Genomic DNA, 16,528 nt, shown 5'->3' with positions numbered 1-16,528 from the left:
TAATCTCTTAGAAATAGTTTGCCTGTCCTGGGGAAAGTGGATCCCCTCATCCTCCCCTCTCTGCCCTTTCTTGCTGGATAGTGAAATTATACTGGCTCCTGCTCTGAGGGAAGTAGAAGGCTGAGGGAGCCTGGAAAGCTTCATGCAGGATTGCTTATAAAGACAAGAAGAATTGTGGGCTGTTGTGAGTGCAGAAGCAAGGAGTCAATATAGAGATGAAGCATATACAGTAGTACCTTGGTTGTCAAACTCAATCCATTCCGGGAGTCTGTTCGACTCCCAAAACAGTTTGAAAACTAAGGCGCGGCTTCTGATTGGCTGCAGGAGCTTCCTGCACTCAAGCGGAAGCTGCGTCGGACGTTTGCAAACAGGAACACTTTCTTCCAGGTTTGCAGCGTTTGGGAGCCAATTTCTTTCAGAGCCAAGCCATTTGAGAACCAAGGTACCACTGTACTGTATCCAGTTCTAGGTACCACATTTTAAGAAGCCTGTGGATAAGGGGCAGCCCTCCTCTGTGTTGTTGGGACTACAGCTTCCATCATTCCCGACCACTGGCTCTGCTGGAAGAGGCTGGTGGGAGTTGTAGTTCCGCAATGTCTGGAGGGCTACAGGTTCCCCGCTCAGTGGAGCGGCTGGACCGGGAGGCAACAGATATAGTACAAAACACAACTCCTACGAGGGGAGGTTGAAGGAACTATGTTTAACCTGGGGGGCAGGGAAGAATAGAGGGAAAATCTACGGAAGCTCTCTTCAATTGCTTGAAAGGCTGTTCAACAGAAGAGGGTGGAGGCTTGTTCTCTGCTGTCCAAAAGGGCAGGACTAAGTCCAGTGGATTTAGAGGATAAATGTTGATTGAACATTAAGAGAAATATCCTAATGGTAAGAGGAGTTTAGGAAGGTAACCAATTACCTAAAGAGGCAGTGGGCTCTCCCTTATTGGAGGCTGTCAATGCAGAAGCTGGGCAGGAATCGGATGGGGTTGCTCCAGCACTTAATTTTCTACATTGCACAGGGGGCTGGGCTGGGTGGCCTATAAGCCCCCCCCTTCCAACTATGGCCTCACGCAGGGCCAAAGGACACGAAGGCCTGCATGCAAGAAGGGATGGGAAGCAGCAAGGCTGGAATTCACAAACCAAATCAAAATAACTGGAGGAGTGTTTAGCTGATGGCTGTCTATTCTTGTTTTGGTTCTATAGCACTATGACCTAGAATCTTGGGATCAGATGCAGTTAGAAATTAACTATTCCCTCTATGCAGGGTGTGAAATACGCCATGACATTAAGGGTGGCCTGATTCTGCCAAACACACACTCCTCAGAGAGAGAGAGAGAGAGAGAGAAAGCTTCTGTACCATGTACTTTTCCTTCTGCTCCTTAGTCAGCCCAGCATTCCTCTTCTTCCTCATCTCCGCTACTTTCTCTTTGTACCTTAGCTGTCTTTCAGTTGGTGCCTACACAGGGGATGACAAACACAGGACATGCATAGGAAGAGACAACCTGCCCGGGATCCTGAGCCCTCTGACCCCAAAGCAGGCCAACTATTGCTTAATCTGCAGTAACAGAGATGGGAAGCCTGGGTGGCCCCTCCAGCTGTTGCTGGACTACAACTCCCATCATTCCTGACCATCAAGCTGTGCTTGTTGGGGCTGACGGGAGCTGGAGTCCAGCAACAACCTGGAGGGCCACAGGTTCCCCAACTCTGGGCTATAGGCCACACCTTTCTGACACGGAATGTCGCATATGCAATATGGCACAAGCGTATACTTTGCTCCCGCTAGCTAAAGTGGCACCTCAGGTTAAGAACAGTTTCAGGTTAAGAACGGACCTCCAGAACAAATTAAGTTCTTAAACCCGAGGTACCACTGTATGCTTTTGCGGGAGTTAGACGCTCGTCTATTGCACATCCATGTCGAACAGTCCAGACCATCCCTTGCAAACCAACATGAGCCTGATCATTGGGCACTATTGCTGGATGGCAGAACAGGACTCTTGCCACACTGCATTGTATTATATGTGTTTTATCCTGGTATAGCAAGATGGTATCAAACCAGGAGCCTTGTATACTTGGGACTGTGCTTGAAAAATATCAGGGATTATTTACATGTCCCTCACTTGGCAACATACAAGATGACTGTGAGAACTGCCTTCAGTGAAGTGTATGGCATTTGAAAGGATACAAAACATATTACAGTGGTATCTCGGCTTACGAACTTAATTTGTTCTGGAGGTCCATTCTTAACCTGAAACCATTCTTAACCTGAAGCACCACTTAGTGCCACCAGCGCACGATTTCTGTTCTCATCCTGAGGTAAAGTTCTTAACCCCAGGTACTACTTCCGGGTTAGCAGAGTCTGTAACCCGAAGTGTTTGTAACCCGAGGTGTTTGTAACCTGAGGTACCACTGTATTATTATTTATTAAATTTGTATACTGCCCTATACCCATAGATCTTGGTGGGGTTTCACACATATCTATTGCTACTGCTGAAGGATGAACATACACAGAGTAAACTCAATCTAAAGAACCACATCCTGCGAACAAGGCACAAATCATGAATTCTTCTCAAGTTATCACAGGGCAAGTTATATTTAACTGTTTTAGAAACTAACACATTTATTCTTTTCTTGGTAAAACTGAAGAATGGAACGTTCCTCCACACAAGTTTTAGATTACTCAGAAAATGTGGTCAGCAAGATAAGTAGACACAGGTTCAGACAGAATTTCCACACAAAATTGCTTTTGATTCTTGGTTGTTTTTTTGTTTTTTAACTGTCCTCTGAAACTGAGGTGTCAATGATCACTAGAAAAAAGATGGTCCTGTTGGGGTGTCAAAGCCAGTGCATACCTGATAAAGGTGCAAAAGTAAAAAATGTAAGATGGAAGTACCTGATGTCTGGTAGCATGCCTGTTGTTATCATCTTGTCGGTGAGACAGCATTCTGTCCTCAACTTGTTTATCGCGGCTCTGCGCTCTCACCTTGAAATCCAGAGAGAGATCATATCAATCCTTCCCTTCTCACGCCATGCGAATTCTTGCTCAGATAATGTAAAAACAGCCCAACCAAAACCACAATATGAGGGAGTTAAGGTACCGTTGGCCCTGAGCCCAGGCATCTCTGAGGTTTGCATGCAGGAAAGGAACATCCAAGGAACCATAAGCCCTCAATTCATAATTGACCAAACAAGGTTTGATGTTTCAAAAGAGAAGAGGCAGGGCTCAAGCCCCACTTCAAGCTATGCAGCTCCATCAGGAATTTCTGCCCCAAATTACAGGTGGATTTTTAGATTTCATTGTTGTATTTTTGCATTGTCTTCTGCCCCAGAAACCATGGTGGCTGAAGATGTAGGATATAATTTTACAAAACAAAGAATAACTTAACTAATTCCTACACTCGCATTCAATATGAGAAAATCTGATCACCTCTCCCTGCCCCATTTTACCACCTCAAGTTCATTTCAGCAGTCACTACCAGAGTCCCTAGTAAATAATCTTAGTCATGTGCAAAAAAGACTTTGAATATCACACACAGAGACATTTGCTGCAAACAGCTGGTGTTCAACAGCATACTAATTTTTTTTTAAATGTTAACTTTCTTGGAAAAGCAAAACAAAAAGGAAATTTGTAAACTGAAATTTTGAATACCAACATACAGACTCACCCAAAGCCTACAAACGAAGGGTTCGATTCAAGTTTCAAATAACCATTTTAAAACTCAAATCATAGGCTTGCTGGATTTTTGGACAAGCCTGAGAACAGAAATTCCTACGTATGCTTCAAATAGCGTGCTTCCCGTGAGAATTTTGTCCCCGTGTTTGTTTCTGTGTCACAAATCACAACACTCAGAGGAGAGGAACTGCACCAGTCTTTGACAACCTGGTGCTCTCCAGATGGTTTTGACTACAGCTCTCATCAGATCCAGCCAGCACCGCTGATAGAAATGGTAATCCAAAACATCTGAAGGTCAGCAAGTTGGCAAAGGCTGTGCTGCACATTACATGGCCATGCTGTGTGTCCAAACACTGTCTCTCCTGCAAAGCAGCACTGAAAAGAGGAGAGACGGTGGGTGGGATGAACTGTGCTGTAATTCTCCCCTCTCCCCATGCCATTCCTCCTGACTGATCTCTTTCCACTGCCACAAACTCATTTTCCAAGAGAATAAATTACCTTGCATTCGTCCGCTGAAAGGTTATGATACAGTGGGCATCCAGATATGGAAAAATGCCGCTCGTGTTTTCCCGTCAGGTGTCCTGTGGAGAGCCAAAGGAACACGCCTTAGGGCTGGTAACAAGAAAGGGCACGTGGGGGATTTGGGCAAGAGGAGAGTCCGCTAAGGAAATCTCAGATCATGGAAGGTTCCACCGTACCTAATGAATTGCAGCCGGGTGTCGGGCATTTCATGTTGAAGTTGTAGCTCTCGTGGAATCGGCGGCGTTTGGGACGATGGGACAGGTCACTCCCCGAATCCTTCATGGACATATCCTTGGCGATACTCTCATCGTGAGACATGTTGGGGCTGGAGATATCGATGTCGGACTCGGAAGACGGGGCGTTCCCAGTCGGCGTGCGGGGTGGCGACTCATCGTGGTCAGCGGCGTTTTTAGTGTCTGCGTAGAGTCACAACGTTACAAAAGTGAGCAGAGCCCAATAAACGGGGGGGGGGGGTCCTCCCCAGAATCCCTTATAGGTCAAAATGCCAGGCCTAAAAAAGCAATACAGTGGTACCTCGGGTTACATACGCTTCAGGTTACAGACTCCGCTAACCCAGAAATATTACCTCAGGTTAAGAACTTTGCTTCAGGATGAGAACAGAAATCGTGCTCCAGTGGTGTGGCGGCAGCAAGAGGCCCCATTAGCTAAAATGGCACCTCAGGTTAAGAACAGTTTCAGGTTAAGAACGGACCTCCGGAACGAATTAAGTACTTAACCCGAGGTACCACTGTTCAGTGGACGCTCGGGTTGCGAATGTGGTCCGTGCAGGATGCATGTTCGCAATCCGCAGCAGCACTTCTGCGCATGCGCGACTGCCAAAACCCCGGAAGTAACCCGTTCCGGTACTTCCGGGTTTCGGCGGGTGCGTAACCCGAAAAAACGCATCCAGAAGCAGCTGTAACCCGAGGTATGACTGTACTGTACCAGGAAATGTATTGTTGTTTTCCTGACCAAAACTGTCAGGGTGATCTCGAAATGGAGAAAGAAATCAGAGACGCAGATAAAAGGCGATTTCAACTGGGCATCATCTCAGCTGTGCTTTCAGTCTCTTTGGGATCAACACAGCAACTAGTATTTCGAAAGCAGCCTTGGCTAAGCTACTGCCCCTCAACCTAACCTAGAAGTCATCAAAGTTCTAAAGAAATCCGATGAAGAACATGGTATAAAGAAATTCAGCATGATCTGTGCCAGTTTTAGCCACGGTACATCCTGCCCAGCCATTTACAAACCTCTATCTGAAAAGTCAACCACTTGCTCCGTTTCAGATCCTGATGAGCGGGTCTGTCGAAGGGGATATTTCTTGGGAGTCACGGGTGTGGGCTGCTGCTGGCTACGGGTTACCCTCCGGGTGGAATAAACAGGCTCCTCTGCTCCAAACGATGGTGGGTTGCGAACCGGGCTGGAATCTAGTTTTAAGAGGATGGGGAGGTAAGGAAGCGGGGAAACACACACACAAGTGTTTCACTGGGAGAAACCATCTGAAACACTCACACTGCAAAAATATCTGCCCCCTGCATGGAAGGACACAGTGCAGACTGCCTTCCCAACATCAATATACGTTCTGAAGATTTAAGAATTTTAATATAGCCAGGATTTTCAAAAGCACAAGTTAAGGAGCAAAGAACAGCAAGGTAATAAATGAGCTTCTTTCTGATACTACTCCACGTCCAAGTTCAGATATTGAGTATATGAGAGCCAGTATAAGTTACGGATGTGAGCGAGCAGATCCTGGGTTCAAATCCCAACTCAGATCTGATCTCAGAGCCACTCTCTCAGCCTCTCTCTGGAATATAGGAAAAATACTGGAATACCCAACATTTGCAATGCCTCTCCTTGCTGCTTCTTTGCATACACCAAACAAAAGTCTGGAAATCCTCCAGGGAGACAGAATCCTAATTATTGACCCATCAATATCCTCAACTTGATGCTCAAGCTTGTTTTAAAGGTGTTATTATTTAGAGGTCATTCTCTTACAGACTGACCTGTTGCAGGTCCACAAGGTGGTTAATGCAGAACGTGCAATGGCTTACAGGGCTTCAGGGGTGGGTAGGACTAAAGTTAGCATGTCTTCAATTAAGATTTTGGCTGTGCCTGCATATGGAGTGGGGTGGGGAGACACCAGCTTATTATACAGCTCATGCCATTTAGAATAAGGCTTAAGACCAAACATTCAAACGCTCTACCTTGGGAGCTCTGGCTGAGCCTGGCAGAAGAGCGAGTCACACGCGCAGACTGGCGTGGCGTCCCGTCACTTTCTGAACTGTCTGTATGCTCTGGGTCCGTGGAGAAATCGGAGTCTTCGGTTCCGTCAGAACTGCTGCCTGCGTTCCTCTGAAAGGCCAAAGACTCAGCCACATAAGCAACATGCATCATTTATCTGGGGTCTGCTCCTTGAGGAGCAGCACTAACTAAAATGTTTCAGAAAAATGGATATCGTAAACTTGAAAGTATTGCGCACTGTGCTTGCAGAAATACCAAGCCAAAACAGAAACCTCTTACAACCGATTGGAACAAAACGCTTAGGCTAAAGCACTGGTGAATCTCCACACACCCACAAGAATATTTCTCTCTGTGCTCTTGCTGTCCGGACCGTGCATACAGCTATATGTGAGTGCTCATTTAGTATATGGGATTGCAATGGGACACGGTGACGGTACTGATCTCTGATTTCAGTCAAGAGGGATTGCATAGGTCAAACCAAACTCTCCAGAACTTTGTCTAGAAGGCAACAGGAAGAATCCCATCAGAAGAAATGAGCTCGGTTGTATGCTGGCCACAACTTCAAAACTGTCTTCAGCCTGAGGAGAATATTGTGCCTGTAACCCAAGTCTCACACTCATTCAGTCAACACAATAGGGGAGGATATGGTACACTGCATTAGCAAGCCTCAAGTGTGCAGGCAGTTCTTCTTCCTAGCATAAAGACAAGTGGCGGTAAAGGTTCACCTCCTTGATTTCTGTTGTTAAAAAGACACAGGACCAGACAAAAAGTGGCAACTCCACCCAGTTTGTGTATACCACAATCTTCACATCACAGGAATCAACACACTCTGAGCAAAAGACTGTTTTTGCAATTGCCACCAAACGGGTGAGATCTCAAAACCCAGGGAACAAAAGCTATAGCTGAACAATTCATCCAGGGACACACAGCAATCCACTTAAAGTTATGCAGCAAGGATGGGAAACCTGTTGCTCTTCAGATGGACTCCAATGCCCATCAGCCCTGGCCAGCACAGCCAACAGTTAGGCAGGATGGAATTTATACTCCAACAACATCTGGAGGGCCACAGGTTCCCAAACCTACTACACAGACTAGCTTTCCTCAAGTCTGAAACAAACATTGTATTTGTAGAAGCAGCTGCTGCTCCTTTTAAATAGCCAGCCTAAAGCCAATAACTTTTTTCCTTTTTTGCCAGCACAATGCATCTTTCACTACAAGCATGGAAACCTATTATCTACTCTGCAGGAAAGAGTAGCCGAGTTTGGCTCTTGAACTCACAGTCTGCTACTATTGGCATCAATTTTGAACCTGTCACAAAACAATTCTCTTTTTGTAGGATCACGACATTGCAACAGATGAAAGACCGTTCACCCATCAGCCACTTCCCACACATTCAAGAGTTGCTGCCTGGTTCGGGTAGGGCAGGCAGAAATATAACAGGTGACAGAAATGCAGTGATAGGGAAATCTGTTCTATTGCTGCCTGTAGGGGGTAGGTGGGAAAGGAAGGAAGATTGTACACAATCCAGGTACACAAGCATAAAGCACTCCACCTCACATACAGCTGGTGCAATATATTCAGCAGTCAGAGTAGGAGCAGACACCAGGTGTGTTGCATAGAGGGGGGCTGCAGACCAGATGGCTCTACAAGAGACTCAAGCATGTGAGACAAGCCAGCACACTGCAGGGAAAGGCAAACATCTCAATTTGGCTTCCACTGCAGGACTGAACAAGCATAAAGAATAGCCCTCCTATGACTCACGATTCTTTCAGGACCTTAAGTTTGACCATGAGAGCAAATTCCCCCATCATGCTTTCCGATTTCTATTGTAATTCCTCGCACTTTTTTTTTTTGTTTTTCCTCTGACTGTATTTCCCCACTTGTAACGATGTGTGTGACACAAGAGGGATACCAGGGAAGGGGAAGAAAATAATCTAGAGTTGCAGGGAATGAGGATTTCATTTATATAGCACTCCAAACAGATATGAAGCTGGGTCTTCGAATGCTGCAGGTGCCATCCCAATTCATTTCTGATTATGACTGGGGCAGTCAATCTTTTTTCTGTTGAGGGCCACATTTACCTGGGGGTAATATATTGTGGAGCTGCATGGTGGGTGTAGCTGGAGACAAATGTGGTCAGGACCAAAGCCTAAAGTAGGTTATCCTACCCCTTCTCTCTTTCTCCCTCTCTCCCCCCATGGCTTTCTTTCCCCCAATATTTGTTCCTCCTTTCCACTTGCATGAAATGAGGTTATTACTCGTTGCTTTAAGACAATCTGCACAAGTAACAAAACTGGTCTGCTAAATGTTATATTTTGTTGCTGTGAACCTTTAGCGAAACAGGCACTTTTTAATATACAGACTAATGAGATCACTGAACAACCTGGAAGGACCAGATGCTACAGCAACGCTGATTCTAAGCAGGTAGGAATCGGGTGAACCCCCATGGTGTATATGCATGTGTGTGTCTCATAAAAGTAATACATTTTAAAAAGCAATATGAAGATTGGAACTTTGAGCCTTCCAGGCTCCTTGTGAGCAACAACTGCATGTTTAACATGCTGTGGGCTAGAAATCTCCTCTTTTAAGCTAGATCTGTACAGGGTAGCAAAACTTGGTTCTTGCCCAACTTAAAAGACTCGATGGTTCAAAACCAAGACTGCAGCCCAATTCAAGATACAGCTACTACGAAACATGTCCTATTATTAAACCTCTTGGTGAACTGTCATTCACATTGCAGCCTCCCTTCCTTTGTTGCAAGAGACTATGGAAAGTCCTCTAAAAATGTGTAAAATTCCTACTCTCCTGAAATAAAACTAATTCTATCTGTACTTAAAACTAGATAGTTGCAAAAAAACGCCTTGGGTTTGCAGCCAGAATGATCAATCCTTTTATACATGCAGACCGATTGTAAGAAGATTTACTTATAAGAAACCCCTATTGAATTCCATGGGATTTACACCCAAGTAGGCACAAAACTATAGCCATGGCTGCTACCCATCCCCATGGTCCAGTCCATCTTGCTTGCTGTGTTTTGAACCCTCTGTGCCATTTTCCCTCTCCTCCAATCATAACAGCGAGGAGGAGGACCTTTACGCGACCATGTCTCCCAATGGGAAACGGAGAAAGAAGAGAGGGGCGGGACCCCGTGGACGCCAATTCAGGCCAGAATGCCCGGCCAATCAGCAGCTACTTCAACACCCGCTCCCAAGGCACCTAGCCAAGTATGAAGTCGTTGGGAACAGGAGCGACGGGGGAGGAGGGGAAAAGAAAACCGCGCCAGTAGGAAGTGATAGGGAAAGCAGCCAATGGCATTTCAGCGCCGAAGCCAATGAGCAACGAGAGGAGGCGGGACACAACAATCACCGAAAGGGTGGAGGGAAACAAATAACCGTTCAGGGTGGGGGCTGCGCTTGACTGATGGCGAAGATGGCCATAGAAGTTGCGGCGGGAGGCAGCGGCGACCAATCAAGACGCGAGATGAAGCAGGGGCTTGAAGGCCTACGTTTTTAACTGGTTTTCGAGCCTGACGGTCTATGCAGCTAAAGGAGAGGAGACGGGAAGGGGGTTTGGCTCGGTTTGCGCTCTCTCACCTTCCTACGCGACATCCTCGGCGGAGGAGGCGGCGGAGGCAGCGAGGGTGGCTGCGCCCCGGCCGCCGCGTTGGCTTCGGCTGTATCCGTGGTGACTGGCGTGTCTCCGGTTCTCCAGCGCTAGGCCGCGCCGCTTTGTTTTCCCTTTCCCTCCAGCTGCGACCTTTCAGCCGACTCCCTTCACTCTTCCGCCGGGACACACGACGGGGATACACACACCCCCGTCCTGCCTGTCACGTGACGCAGACAAACCTCACCTCACGCCGACGGCGCTCCGCCATCTTGGAGTCGGGATTGGCGCCTCTGAGAACCAGTCGCCGGTGAAGTGCCGCGGCCATCTTGGTTGTGGGCAGCTCTTCCACTCGCTTTAACGGGGGCGGCCATTTTTGAGGTGGGCACCGTTGGTGGTTTCCTGCACTCCGAGGTCGAGCGACCTCAAGTGCAGTGCGGTTCGCACTCGCCCCGATGCTGGATCCGCCATCTTTGGTTAGGGGCCCCGCCTGCGTTCTTCGTGGTGGAAGAACCATCTTTACTTTGGGCAACGGAGGCGGTGCTTCCCCTATGTGTAAGGAAAAGGTGCACGATTATCTCTTTCAGTAACCCTTGGGATGTTGGAGAAGTTACAAAGGGCTGTATTACTGAATCTAAGGCTCCATCTCGTTGACTAATTAGGTCGATTAATCAGTTTAAAACTTCTACTAATAAACTTCTGACTAATTGGGGAATGCATTTTTTAAAAAAAGAAGTTAATACAGTACATTGGGGGGTGGGGAGTGTCAGGTCGTGCAGTTTTCTGAAAAACCTTGCTTTTTACCTTGCAGCAAGAGAGAAGTCCTCTAATGGTATAGCAGCATGCATAATCTAAACTAAACAAAACTGCTTTATTCATATGCCAGTTAATAAACGAAAACCCAAATCATATTAAATATGGTGCCTTGTATCATTTATAAAGAACAGGTTTGGCAGTCCCCTAACTGTATGCAAGCTTATGCAGAAGGAAGTACCGTTGTGTTTTGTGGGGCTTACATCTAAGAAGCCTGCATGCAAATCTTTTACTGTAATGTGAGTTGTAAGCCTTACTTGAGATTTGTAGCCTGTTCCTAAGCATGTTTGGTTGGAAGTATCCCCATTAAAGTGGGTTCTCCCACCACCAGGTAGCTATGCGTAGGTCAAGGCTTAATTCTGAGTCTTCATAAAATTGTAGGGTTAGAAGGAACCCTGGGGATCATCTAGTTCTAGTCCAAACCCCTGCAACGTAGGAATATGAAGCTGTCCCATACAGGGATCGAACCTGCAACCTCAATATTATCAGCACCACACTCTTAACTAGCTGTTTAGGATCAGACTACAGTTGCAAGCACACTTATCTTTAAGCATTCTTTCTCTCAGAGAATTTGAGGCACAGTAGTCAGAATTCTCAGCAAATCTTAAACTACAGTGCCCAGAATTCCTTGTGCTGGGGGTCAGGTGATGCTTCAAATATAGTGTGTATGCTGTACGGCTTTATAATCTTTCTGTTCTGTGTCCTCACAACCACCCTGCAGTTGAGGCTTGTTCCAGGTTCTTTACTTTCAGTTCCTAGTGCCTTATTCATTTCAGAGGTTCAGATGTTCACAGAACCCTTATGCCCACAGAACATACGCTCTTGAGCCATCCCTACTGTTTCCTGATATATTGTGCCTTTATTTGCCAATAGAATGTATGCCCCACAGCTTTGTTTCAGCTCAAGCAGAGACTCCCTGGGAATCTCTCTTGCAATTTCTCAGTAAAGAAAGAATTAAAGAACTCCTGTGTGTATAAAACAAGCTTGGGGCCACCCCAGTCCCCACCATTCATGTCACTCATTTACCCTATGAGATACCCTTTTGGTGCATTTGGCTCAAAACTTCAAATAAGGGGGGGGGGGGGAACCAACCAAACACACAACATTTCTACACCCATCTTTTTAGCCCCAAATGGGTCCCTGAGGTGTTGTCCAGATTTTAAAATCTCATTTTTATTGCAGTTTTAAAAACACGATATATAAACAGCAAAAACAGTGCATGGGAGCGGCATAAACAACTAGGTCAGTTTAAAAAGAATTGGCACAGCAGGAGGTTTACTGATTAAAATCAAAGCAGAATAAAAAAAAGTCTTTATGGCACTCCTCAGACAGTGGCATAGTAAGTCTGTCTGAGATGCTTTGTGGGTCTAGTCCATGTATCCCATATCCACGTTTCTGAATACAGCTAGATTACAGTAACAGGTAATAAGGTTGGAATTTAGTAATAGTGTTGTAATTAAGTACGAGTAGAGTTTTGATATTGAAATCCAAGCTATCAGTAGCCTATCTTGTCTTAGTGCTACTTATAAATAGCTTACTCATACACATGGGTGAGCTCCCCATTGTCTTAACTAGGCATACAACTTATCAGCAAGTTGAATTTATGCCTCTTGAAATCTAGAAACTTGTTAAAGCCAGATGCAGACATAAGCAGTTAAAAATGCAAATGCTAAATTTATGGTGGTTCAACCCCAAAAGGGAGCTAAATGCTCTCAGCTTGTTTGGTATGAAAGTGTCAGCCAGCTGGGGGGTGGGATGCAAACGTCAGTGTTCTTGCACTTGGACCATCATTGATGCAATGAAGTTAAATGGCTCAGCTGCACTATAAACCTGAACTGTGCGAGTGGGTGGAGACAGGATATGGTGCAGAAAGGACGTGGGAGGGGAGTAGGTCAGCAGTCTAACCATAAAACCAGGATAAGGAATGCATCTTCATCATTATAATATACTCCAGGGTGCCACAAAAAGCAAAGCAGCGGTTTTGGTCCCTAAGACGTAATCCAAAACGCTGCTGGGGTAATACCTTTCTTAGGCCAACCAAAATGTCACAAGATAGTGTGGTCAGCTTTCGAGTTCTCCAGAACCTTTCATCAGGCCGACAAAAATGGAGGAAGCTAGTGATAAAGGTTGCAAGTGGTAAGAATGTTAAGATGGAATGTGAGAGGTGGTAGCAGACTTTCAATTGATGCTATGATATGGAGGCTTCAGGTTCTACCAAGGCCTACTAAGTGAGAGAAAAATAAAATGGCTAATTCCTCATTTCTGAAAATACAAAAGCCAAGTGCTGCCCTGGTCTATCTCCTTACCTAGACAAAACTACAACGGTGTTCTGATAGGCAGAAGCTATCAATCTTACTTTTATATTAATTACAATGGGGGTTGTTCCAAAAGCATAAGAACCTAACATAAGAATAATTTGCAAGTGGGTAGCTCTGATGTCCAGATCTAGGACCTACATTTTAAGATGTGTAGCTCCTCTCAAGCACATGCGCACTACAGACATACTAGAACAAGGACTTGGGAGCCTGGTGCCCTCCATATGTTGGTGGACTACAACTCCAGTCATCCCTGACATTGGCCATCTTGGCTGGGTCTCCTGGGAGTTGGAGTCCAACAACACCTGGAAGGTCAAAGGATCCATATTCCAGTATTAGAACCTTGAATTGAGCTGTAAGATGAAGAGGTCTGTAGCACTGAATTTTTGCCCCTGCACAAAAGTACAATTCCCAAGATTCGAGGGTGGAGCGGTTTACTCCATAGTAATTCAAACTGTGGAATTAATGTAAACTTGTAGTATAGGCATACACTGTCCCTTCTCTATCCCATTTTTCTTTCTTTTTTAAACAATTGTTGCAGGACCCACTTTAGGTGAAGGCATTTCTGGGACATTAATAAATTGTGCACACTGGTCTTTTGAATATTTACTTGGAAATAAATTGCACTAAGTTAAGTGGGACTTATTTCCACATAAAAACAGAGACTTTGTGTTCCTTCAATGTTAAGACATTTGTTAGTTTTTTTAAGGTGCTACAAAATGAAAGTTAGTCTTGCAACAGATCTATTATGGCTGCCCCTCTGTTTTTATTTGGTCAGGACCAGAGACTGAAGTAGGTTTTTATTTTGTTTACTGACAAGCATTAATAGAGTCCAGGGTGGAGGCTTGAAACAGAATAAAACTATAAAAATAAAATAAATGTGAATCCTGTAAGACATTGAAACAATTAAAAACCGGCGGGTTAGTCACATCTAAGTACATGTGCATAGCAGTCTCAAGGCTTTAGTGTTCAGCACACTTGTATGGCCCATCCATTTCAAAGGAATTTATGTGCAAGTAAATCTGCTAGGTGTTGACTTCTCTGGCCCTGTAAGAATGGTTTAAATCCAGTGTTGACCTGTGAATCACTTGGCAAGTCTTTCTTGTATACCGTCTGGCTCTTTACAAACTGGGGGGGGGGGAAGAGGACCTAGGATGTGGAGATCTATCTTGAGGTTCTGTGCAAGGAAGTTGTTTTGCAGAAACAGGAGCACCTGCTGCTACTTTATCCCTGCCTCTTATCTCCTTCAGGCTTCAGGGAGTCTGCTCTAGCTTCTTTAAGAGATAGGCACACCACATCAGCTACTTTGCAGACACTCCAGAGAAGACTAGAAAAGGTAAAAATGCCTTTCAAAATAACAAAGCATAAATATATAAGGAAGGAAGGCTCTTTACATGACTTATTGCACTCCCAAATTTTAGCACAGCTCCTTTAATTTGTTCCTTTGTTTGCTTGGGGATGTAGTTGGAAAACTTCCCCTTGTTTAGGAATTTTGACTTCCTCCTCCTAGTTTACCTGTAATAGCAAAATAGTCAGAAAGGAGGCTTTGCCTCATTATGCTTAAAAATGCAGGGAGAGTTCAGACTTCCAAGTAAACTGAGGAGGAAAAAAACGTTCCCCACCTTGACATTTAATTGCTAAACTTCAGAAGCGCTGAACCTCTGCTCCTTAACAGTCCAATATTGCACTCCATCTCATCTAAGTTGACTGCCAAGTGCACTATCTCTTGCACCAGTGCAAGCCAGTTCTTCTCCTAGTCTCCCATCTATTTGCTATTCCACCGTTCACTTCGTATGGGTAAAGGTAAAGGGACCCCTGACCATTAGGTCCAGGCGTGGCCAACTCTGGGGTTGCGGTGCTCATCTCGCTTTATTGGCTGAGGGAGCCGGTGTACAGATTCCGGGTCATGTGGCCAGCATGACCAAGCCGCTTCTGGTGAACCAGAGCAGCGCACGGAAACACCGTTTACCTTCCCGCCAGAGTGGTACCTATTTATCTACTTGCACTTTGATGTGCTTTCAAACTGCTAGGTTGGCAGGAGCAGGGACCGAGCAATGGGAGCTCACCCCGTCGCGGGGATTCAAACCGCCGACCTTCTGATCGGCAAGTCCTAGGCTCTGTGGTTTAACCCACAGCGCCACCCGCGTCCCTTCACTTCGTATACTTGGCACTAATTTTTGGCCTAATTTCTATCAGTGTTCCTGCAACATCTGTGTTTCCTCGCAAGCTGTGTTTGCCATCTTGTCACATGCCTCGTAGGCCCAGAGAGAGAGATCATTGGTTACAGGTAGGGCTGTGTTGTCAGTGCCTCTGCATTTAGAGGCTGTTGGTGGGGATAGAGCATGCCAGCGATAGCATATGGGTTAGCGACGTGTGACAAATATCCACGTTCCTTCTTTGTACACGGAAATGAATGTTAAGGCTGCTTCTCATGGGGCTGCTAGTTCTGTGTTACCAGTCAACGCTCAAGTTCAGTGTTCTTATAAGTTCAAGACCTGAGAGTGGGGATGGAAAACCAGATGCCTTTACTACAGTACTCCCAAATTCAGCTGGATCCCAACTGTTGCTTGGGTGCCCTGGCTATTGAATTGAGTTTTATTCCTTAAGAGCTCTCTCCTCCCCAAATCCTGGAGCAAGCTTTATGGAGGGGGTGCGGCACTCTGAGCACAGAACATTTCTGCTGATTAAGACATGCCCCCACTGCTAATAACCACCGTGTTGCCAAACCACAGCTGTAGCCAGGATTTATGCTTGGGGGGGCACGACACCCCACCTGTCACCATCCTTTGCCTGGCTCTGAGCAGATTTGGAATGAAATGTCTCAACAACGGTTGTTTTAAATGTCTTTCGACCCCTTGTGCACTGAAAAATCTGTTAATGTGTACTTTTAGTTAAGTGTTTTGATTTACTTGCTTGATTTAGAGGGGCAGTCCCCCCCCCGGCTACGCCCATGTGTTAAAACCCCATTTTCTGCTGGATATAAAAGGTGAATTTAGAAGGAACGCCAGCTGTTTCCTTTCGGGGGTTGGTTGGTTTTTTGGGGGGGTGGGGGAGAGATAGCGTGCTGCTTTGCTCGGTCGAATCGCAGCTTGCATTAAAAAAAACCAAACACCAACCCTGCATTTCTCTCGCTCCCGCCTCTACCTTTGGGGCAAGCACACAAAACCCCACCACAACTCGAGAAACCCCCAAGCCGAGCAACCTTGCATAGGAGCCTTACCGGCACAAGTCTATGGGGATCGTCTTAAGCAAACCTGCAGGAAGAGGAGGAAGAGGTCGCGCGCTGCGTGCAAGAAGCCCGAAGCCTCCCCATTGGCCCTCCGTTCTGTGCAAGGCGAGCGGGCAGAGGGGGCGGTCCCGTGGGCGTGGTC

General features: G+C 45.9%; 1 protein-coding gene across 4 annotated transcripts in view; it reads right to left on the bottom strand.

Moving 5' to 3' along the window:
* KAT7 (lysine acetyltransferase 7) overlaps positions 1-16,501 on the bottom strand; it is a 35,220-nt gene extending 18,719 nt beyond the window's left edge. The window contains exons 1-8 of one of the 4 annotated variants that reach the window (XM_083582994.1): positions 16,378-16,501; positions 10,020-10,578; positions 6,390-6,537; positions 5,436-5,612; positions 4,362-4,601; positions 4,162-4,244; positions 2,884-2,973; positions 1,351-1,449 (exon numbers count right to left, since the gene is read on the bottom strand). In XM_083582994.1, coding sequence (XP_083439120.1) covers positions 1,351-1,449; positions 2,884-2,973; positions 4,162-4,244; positions 4,362-4,601; positions 5,436-5,612; positions 6,390-6,537; positions 10,020-10,034 — 852 coding nt within the window. In that variant the 5' untranslated portion in view covers positions 10,035-10,578; positions 16,378-16,501. Of the gene's footprint in view, positions 1-1,350; positions 1,450-2,883; positions 2,974-4,161; positions 4,245-4,361; positions 4,602-5,435; positions 5,613-6,389; positions 6,538-10,019; positions 10,957-16,377 lie in introns of those variants that run through there. The other 3 variants (XM_083582995.1, XM_083582992.1, XM_083582993.1) reach the window with 3 other exon arrangements.
* Positions 16,502-16,528: the final 27 nt, after the last annotated feature.

The sequence above is a fragment of the Podarcis filfolensis genome (assembly GCF_964270895.1).
Source record: "Podarcis filfolensis genome assembly, chromosome: 13".
In the NCBI taxonomy this organism is placed as follows: Eukaryota; Metazoa; Chordata; class Lepidosauria; order Squamata; family Lacertidae; genus Podarcis; species Podarcis filfolensis.
This window is presented reverse-complemented; position numbering and strand designations above follow the sequence as displayed.